At 37.5% G+C, this 9,168-nt stretch overlaps 1 protein-coding gene across 1 annotated transcript; it reads right to left on the reverse strand.

The window, feature by feature from the left end:
* Nucleotides 1-104: 104 nt before the first annotated feature.
* Nucleotides 105-8,228, reverse strand: LOC145549735 (uncharacterized). Its single transcript, XM_081602450.1, has 9 exons — nt 8,008-8,228; nt 7,647-7,719; nt 7,179-7,251; nt 5,120-5,191; nt 4,653-4,724; nt 2,837-2,908; nt 1,291-1,362; nt 432-488; nt 105-361 (listed from the first exon to the last, which is right to left on the reverse strand). The coding sequence occupies exons 2-9, from the start codon at nt 7,676-7,678 to the stop codon at nt 161-163; spliced, it is 651 nt and encodes a 216-aa protein (XP_081458576.1). The 5' UTR covers nt 7,679-7,719; nt 8,008-8,228; the 3' UTR covers nt 105-160.
* Nucleotides 8,229-9,168: the final 940 nt, after the last annotated feature.

Raw genomic sequence — 9,168 nt, forward strand, 5'->3', positions numbered from 1 at the left:
AGAGTTACACAACATAGATCTCACTTAAAAATTTAGATACACACTTCAGAACTCAAAATACAAGAATGTGACCCAATGCTGTATTAAAAGGACAAACGATAATGAGGTGCTTGGCTCCGCCCATGACACCAACAGTAATTGTCAGGGCCAATTTTATTTATCAGGACCATGGCATACACATACAAAAAACATAAAATTCATGTGCATTAAGAAGTCCAAAAATGGAAATATGGACTATAACTAGTCCATATTTCTGTGGAGTGCATTTGTCATCCCATGAGATGTCTGAATCATCTACGGAATCAGGAGCATACTCCTCTTCTGATGATATCGCTTCACTTGAACTTTGTTCTGGACAGACCTGTTGATTAAAAACATATTTTGTATACATTGAAAGCGTTTCAGCAAGAATATTTCTACTAAAAGCTTACCAGTGATGTCCTCCTTTTATTTACAATAACACATTTTGTGCAGGGACTGGTTGCAAACTAGACAGAGAAAAGTAAGAATTGACAAAGGGAGGTAGCATAAGTATTTAAAAAGTCAGTGCTGCACTATGACTCAATTTCAACATACAGCACAACTAGACATGGAAGATCATATTCAAAAGATGAACCCAATTCCCATTCTCAAAAAAATTACCTTTACATCACACACCACTCCATTTCAGAGGTGAAAACAGTCCTTCAAATAAAACCTTTTTCTAAACTTGACATTTCATCATGGATGATATCATGATCTCACACACAGTTAACCACCGTTAACCGAAAAAAGTGTAATCTTAAAATAAGAATTTGATCCTGACACTTGTGTAGGTATCAAAACCAATGAATTGTTATGATTAATTGTTTTGAATCGCAATAACCATGTGTTTGAACAGTACTTAGTATTCTCATGACTATTTTAGAAAATAAAAAGGTCATTGAGATAAAACTTATGTCAGGTGAGTTGCCAGAAAATAATTTGCATGCATCCAACTCAGCAGCCTGACAAGGCATCTCTATGGAGAGCTAAAATGAAGGGATAAACACTGAATGATTGTTTCTAAAAATAAAACAATGTCCACCTAATGTATGAACCTATCCAGTTTATTACAGAGGATCCATGTGTCTGTGCTCATCTGAACTTAACTTTCATTCTTTTCTACATGTAATTTCAAAACTCAGTCCTCCAAATTTCTGCACCTTACATGATGAGTATTACACAAGACCAGTGTGTTTGAATAGTACTTAATATCATTTCAATGACTTTATATCAGAAACAAAGTTGGTTGTCGGAGACCAAAAATACCTCTGGAGGGTTGGTTGAACTGGATCCGCATACATCCACGTCACCAGCCTGACACAGTTCATCTTTGGAAATCTGAAATGTAAAGAACACTCACTAAATGTGAGTTTGTTGCCAATGTAGAGAACAGTCCTCCCTATTCCTGCACCTTACATTTTGAGTATTACACTGGACCCATGTGTATGTCCACTCCTAAATGTGACTTTCATTCTTCTGTACTTGTAATTTCAATACTCAGTCCTCCCTATTCCTGCACCTTATATTTTGAGTACTACACAGGACCCGTGTGTATGTGCGTTTCTAAATGTAATTTTCATTCTTTTCAACCTGTAATTTCAAAATTCAGGTTTCCAAATTTCTGCAACTTACATGATGAGTATTACATAAGACCAGTGTGTATGTGCACTCCTAAATGTGACTTTCATTTTTCTATACTTGTAATTTCAATACTCAGTCCTCACTATTCCTGCACCTTATATTTTGAGTATTACACAGGACCTGTGTGTATGTGTGTTTCTAAATGTCATTTTCATTCTTTTCTACCTGTAATTTCAAAATTCAGGTTTCCAAATTTCTGCAACTTTCATGATGAATATTACACAAGACCAGTGTGTATGTGCACTCCTAAATGTGACTTTCATTTTTCTGTACTTGTAATTTCAATACTCAGTCCTCACTATTCCTGCACCTTATATTTTGAGTATTACACAGGACCTGTGTGTATGTGCGTTTCTAAATGTCATTTTCATTCTTTTCTACCTGTAATTTCAAAATTCAGGTTTCCAAATTTCTGCAACTTACATGATGAGTATTACACAAGACCAGTGTGTATGTGCACTCCTAAATGTGACTTTCATTTTTCTGTACTTGTAATTTCAATACTCAGTCCTCACTATTCCTGCACCTTATATTTTGAGTATTACACAGGACCTGTGTGTATGTGCGTTTCTAAATGTCATTTTCATTCTTTTCTACCTGTAATTTCAAAATTCAGGTTTCCAAATTTCTGCAACTTACATGATGAGTATTACACAAGACCAGTGTGTATGTGCACTCCTAAATGTGACTTTCATTTTTCTGTACTTGTAATTTCAATACTCAGTCCTCACTATTCCTGCACCTTATATTTTGAGTATTACACAGGACCTGTGTGTATGTGCGTTTCTTAATGTATTTTCATTCTTTTCTACCTGTAATTTCAAAATTCAGGTTTCCAAATTTCTGCAACTTACATGATGAGTATTACACAAGACCAGTGTGTATGTGCACTCCTAAATGTGACTTTCATTTTTCTGTACTTGTAATTTCAATACTCAGTCCTCCCTATTCCTGCACCTTACATTTTGAGTATTACACAGGACCTGCGTGTATGTGCGCTTCTAAATGTAGCTTTCATTCTTTTGTACTTGTAATTTCAAACCTCAGTTCTCTCCTTTTATGCAGCTTACATATCAAGTGTTACGCAAGACTTGTGTGTTTGAACAGTACTTAACATCATATCAAAAACTGTATTTTAGAAAATAAGTTGGTCGTTGGAGACCAAAATTACCTCTGGAGGGTTGATTGAACAGGACCCGCCTGAATCCACGTCACCAGCCTGACACGGTTCATCTTTGGAAATCTGAAATATAAAGAACACTCACTGAATATGAGTTTGTTCCCAATTTAGAAAACAGTCCTCCCTATTCCTGCCCCTTACATTTTGAGTATTACACAGGACCTGTGTGTATGATCGCTTCTAAAACAGCTTTCATTCTTCTGTACTTGTAATTTCAAAACGTAGTCCTCCTTATTCCGGCACCTTACATTTTGAGTATTACACTGGACCTGTATGTGCGCTTCTAAATGTAACTTTCATTCTTTTGTACATGTAATTTCAAAACTCAGTCCTCCCTTTTTATGCAGCTTACATATCAAGTATTACACAAGACCTGTGTGTTTGAACCGTACTTAACAGTCATCCCCAACCACAGGCCGCAGATCAGTACCAGTCCGTGAACCAATTGGTACCGGGCCGCACAAGAAAAATATTTTCGTGTTACATATTGTCTGAGTATGGAGGATCGTTTATTTTGAAAACCCTTTAACCGGATTCTCTCGGTTACGTCTTGCTCACCAACATTGAGCCCACAATGAGTATGAAAGCGATATGTTAGGAAAGTTTCTTTGGAAAAGGGGAAAAGGACCAGAGACAGGAGAGTGGATTTATCCTGGACTTGTAGGTGACTCCCATGTTCCAAGCCCACTCTGCATAATATGTACCGGCTTACAAATGAGGCAATGGAGCTTCAAACTGCTTTGCCATTACACCCTCTGCATTGTGTGTCATCGTTTCCAAGGTCGGATCATCTCATTGCAGAGAAACAAGCTCAGGACTCCCGTTAATTTGTCATTGTCGTAAGTTAAAATTTTCATGAAAATAAATATTCGTTTTTGTGGCATTTTCAAATCTTATATTGAAGGGATGTGTGAACGTTAGCATAGCGACTAGAGTCAGAGAGCATTATGGCAGTGATCGAGACGAGAAAAGAGGAGTATAGCTTGTAAGTCTTAAGTCTGGTTCACACGGCAAGATTTTAGGATTGTCAGACGATTTTCCAAATTCTGTGACCACAGAGCTGATAAAAGTACAACAGGTTTATGTGTCCAGCCACATAACAGGAGCAAATCTTGCCATGTGAGCAGGCTTTAGTACAAAATGATGTCACAACTACAATCTACCTGCAATGCATATAGCTAGTGTAAGCATCAAGCCTTGACTGAATGAATAGCCTTGTGTCACGTTAATTTAATGATGGATAGCTGAAAAGTTACCGGGTTTATCAACTGTGGTAGCAATTTTGCTCCAACTCCACTCGTCATCATTTCTGTGGATATTCTTTGTACAAAATGCTGAATAAACATTCATGCTGTTTCTACATATCTCCGATGTCCACCGGACTCATTTTGGGCATGTCAGCTCAGCTGTTTGGGATTCCCCTCCATGAGCTACGTCACAGCGTTTTCTGATTGGCTGCCTGTCAAATTGAACAGGTTGAGTTCTAGCTCCCAATCAAGGAAAACCCTACAAGCTGTGAGAATATGCCCGATTTTAGATCGGAGCAGTCCCAATGTTCCAACGACTGGATGTGATCAGTCTTAGCATGCCATAGATGGCAGGATGAACGGTTACGATTATCGCAAGCAACGTTCTAAGATTGTTGTAAGGAGAAATTCGGGGTAAAAAAAGAAGAACCCGAGCCACAGAAAAATGGCCAAGTCTTCACCGGTCCGCGGTGATAAAAAGGATGGGGACCACTGGTACTTAATATCATTTCAAAGACTTTATCTTAGAAAATAAGTTGGTCGATGGAGACCAAAATTACCTCTGCAAGGTTGGTTGAACAGAATCCGCATGCATCCACGTCACCAGCCTGACACAGTTCATCTTTGGAAATCTGAAATGTAAAGAACACTCACTAAATGTGAGTTTGTTCCCAATGTAGAAAACAGTCCTCTCTATTCCTGCACCTTACATTTTGAGTATTACACAGGACCTGTGAGTATGTGTCCTTCTCAATGTAACTTTAATTCTTCTGTACTTGTAATTTCGAAACTCAGTCCTCCCTATTCCTGCACCTTACATTTTGAGTATTACACAGGACTTGTGTGTATGTGCGCTTCTAAATGCAATTTTCATTTTTCTATACTTGTAATTTCAAAACTCAGTCCTCTCTTTTTATGCAGCCAACATATTTAATATTAGACAACACCTATGTGTTTTAACAGTACTTAATATCATTTCAATTACTTTATTTTAGAGAATAAGTTGGTCGATTGAGACCAAAATTACCTCTGTAGGATTGGTTGAACAGAATCCACATGCATCCATGTCACCACCCTGACACAGTTCATCTTTGGAAATCTGAAATGTAAAGAACACTCACTAAATGTGAGTTTGTTCCCAATGTAGAAAACAGTCCTTATTCCTGCACCTCACATTTTGAGTATTACACAGGACCTGAGTATTTGTGCTTCTCAATGTAACTTTCATTCTTCTGTACTTGTAATTTCGAAACTCAGTCCTCCCTATTCCTGCACCTTACATTTTGAGTATTACACAAGACCTGTGAGTACTCCTGATCAAAATCTTAAGACCAGTCAAAAAATTGCAAGAATTTGCATTTTGCACTATTGGATCTTAAGTCCAAATTAGAGCTTCACAATGTTAAAGGAAAAAATCAGTGCAAGAGACAAGAACTTTTGAGCAGGCAATTTTCTGAAAACTGCATTTACACTCAAACATGATTTTTTTCAGCTGATCAAAAGTTTAAGACCATAGTCTTTAAAAGCCAAAAGATGTGCCAAACTCTGGATTCCATGTCATTTTCTGTCAAGTCTTTACACTGTCAAGACCTCGTGATGGCAAAAGCAAAAAAGCACACTGACTTTGAACGTAGTAGGATTGCTGAGCTGCATAAGCAAGGCCTCTCACAATGTGCCATCGCTGCTGAGGTTAGACGCAGTAAGACATATCATGTAGTAAGTCATTTTGCATTTTTTAAATGATCCTGAGGGTTATGGAACAAAAAAGTCAAGTGGTAGACCCAAAACAATTTCACCAGCTCTGAGCCGCAGGATCCGATTGGCTGTACGTCAAGACACGGGACGATCCTCTACCCAAATTAAGGCCATTACTGGTGCTGACTGCAGCCCAATAACCATCAGACCGCATCTGCGAGAGAAAGAAGGGCTTCAGAAACAAAACACAAAAAACGTCTTCAAAGGCCATGTCTTCTTTAACGCCACAAAATTTCCCGTTTGGACTTTGCAAGGGTGCGCCAAACATGGGACATTGAAAGGTGGAAGAAAGTTATCTTCTCTGATGAGAAAATATTTAACCTTGATGGTCCTGATGGCTTCCAACGTTATTGGCATGACAAGGAGATCCCACCTGAGATGTTTTCTACATGGCACAGTGGTGGGGGCGCAATCATGATTTGGGGTGCGTTTTCCTTCAATGGAACAATTGAGCTTCAGGTTGTGCAGGTTCATAAGGGGAGATGTTGCAGCGGGAATCCCTCATGACTGAGGGCCCTTGTCTGTGTGGTAATGATTGGGTTTTTCAACAGGACAATGCTGCAGTTCACAATGCCCGCCTGACAAGGGAGTTCTTCCAAGAGAATGACATCACTCTTTTTGAACATCGTGCATGTTCCCCGGATCTAAACCCAATTGAGAACATTTGGGGATGGATGGCAACGGAAGTTTACAAAAATGGACATCAGTTCCAGACAGTGAATGCCCTTCGTGAAGCCATCTTCAACACTTGGAGCAACGTTTCCACTAGCCTCCTGGAAACATTGGCATCAAGCATGCCTAAATGGTTGAAGTCATCAACTTCAATCATTCTTGAAGAGCTACCATTCTTGTAGCTCCACAAGAATGGTGGAGCTACTCATTACTGAGTCCTTTTTTGACACTCTGATTTCTGTTTTGGGGGGTTTCTCTGGTTTTTTTGAGCTATGGTTTTAAACTTTTGATCAGCTGAAAAAATGTTTGAGTGTAAATGCAGTTTTCAATGAATTCCCCACTCAAAAGTTTTTGTCTATTATGCTGATTTCTTCTTTTAACATTGTGAAGCTCTACTTAGAACCTTCTTAAGATCCAATAGTGCGAAATGTAAATTCTTGCAGTTTTTTAACTGGTCTTAAGATTTTGATCAGGAGTGTATGTGTGCTTCTAAATGTAATTTTCATTCTTCTATACTAGTAATTTCAAAACTCAGTCCTCCCTTTTAATCCAGCTAACATATTTAGTATTACACAACACCTATGTATTTGAACAGTACTTAATATCATTTCAATTACTTTATTTTAAAGAACAAGTTGGTCGATGGAGACCAAAATTACCTCTGCAAGGGTTGGTTGAACAGAATCCGCATGAATCCACGTCATCAGCCTGACACAGTTCATCTTTGGAAATCTGAAATGTAAAGAACACTCACTAAATGTGAGTTTGTTCCCAATGTAGAAAACAGTCCTCCCTATTCCTGCACCTTACATTTTGAGTATTACACAGGACCTGTGTGTATGTGTGCTCCTCAATGTAACTTTCATTCTTCTGTACCTGTAATTTCAAAACTCAGTCCTCCCTATTCCTGCACCTTACATTTTGAGTATTACACATGACCTGTGTGTATGTGTGCTTCTAAATGTAATTTTCATTCTTCTATACTTGTAATTTCAAAACTCAGTCCTCCCTTTTAATCCAGCTAACATATTTAGTATTACACAACACCTATGAGTTTGAACAGTACTTAATATGATTTCAATTACTTTATTTTAGAGAATAAGTTGGTCGATGGAGACCAAAATTACCTCTGCAAGGGTTGGTTGAACAAAATCCGCATGCATCCACGTCACCAGCCTGACACAGTTCATCTTTAGAAATCTGAAATGTAAAGAACACTCACTATATGTGAGTTTGTTCCCAATGTAGAAAACAGTCCTCCCTATTCCTGCACCTTACATTTTGAGTATTACACAGGACCTGTGTGTGTATGTGCGCTTCTAAATGTAATTTTCATTCTTCTATACTTGTCATTCCAAAACTCAGTCCTCCTTTTTATGCAGCTAACATATCTAGTATTACACAACACATGTGTGTTTGAACAATATTTAATATCATTTCAATTACTTTATTTTAGAGAATAAGTTGGTCGTTGGAGACCAAAATTACCTCTGGAGGGTTGGTTGAACAGGATCCGCATGTCCACATCACCAGCCTGACGGTTCAACTTTGGAAATCTGAAATGAAGGGATGTACACTGAATTATTCCATAAATAAAGTCCACCAACTGTATGAGCAAAGCACCTTTAGCTGAACACACCTCTACCTGTAGGTACACATAATAAGTAGGATAAACTTTAAACAATGCAGATATATCAAATAGTAGCAAATGAAATTAAAATCAGTCAATTGATCTAATTGTATGTCTTTCTGTTGTTACTTAAACATTTTTTGTCAACTGAATGCAACTCATTATTTTGTACTTGTAATTTCAAAACTCAGTCCTCCCTATTGTTTTTGTTCATTGTTTTTCCAGGAACAAGAAAAAACTATTTGAGTAGTGTATATATATATATATATATATATATATATATATATATATATATATATATATATATATGCTGCATATAATATAAGCTTTTGTATTTTGAGCAGTTGCTTGTCTCCTTTGGAAAAAGAAAGGTATTCTGATTATAATGATCATTGAACATGATCTATGCTAATAATGTGTAGTATAAAAATAGTTTAAAAGTGAAAAAGCAAAACAAAGGAAAAAACAATCCTTTAATAAACACTGGAATCCTATGCATAATAAAGTCACAACTCACCTTTAAATTAATTGGAGTATTTTACATCAAATCCTTCTTTATCTTCACCTAAGGAGCAATAACAATTGGAATCATGTTTGCTCTCTGAAACCTCTTTGCTGACATCTTCTGCAACGATCAGAGAATGTGTTGCTGAGTAACATGATACTGTATACCAGGGGTGTCAAACTTCAGGCCTCCTGGGCCAGTGTACTGCAACTTTTACATGTCTGTCTGGTCTAAAACACCTTAAGTATATTACTGAAATAGCTTCTCAGTGCAGTCAAGTTGATGACCATCCCATCTGATCCAGCCATGTGACATCAGAAACACATCTAAATGTTGCTGGACACCAGCCCTCAAGACCTTGAGTTTGACACCCCTGCTGTACATAATATGATTTGGTGTTATTTTATGCGAAAATGATGTACTGAAGTACACAGTTCTACATAATTGACTTTCTATTGACAGGTTCTCAAAATCATAAAAAAATTAAAACATCATCTTAATACTAATGATTACT

Source organism: Poecilia reticulata, chromosome 2, assembly GCF_904066995.2.
Source record: "Poecilia reticulata chromosome 2, P_reticulata-male-v2, whole genome shotgun sequence".
Lineage (NCBI taxonomy): Eukaryota > Metazoa > Chordata > Actinopteri > Cyprinodontiformes > Poeciliidae > Poecilia > Poecilia reticulata.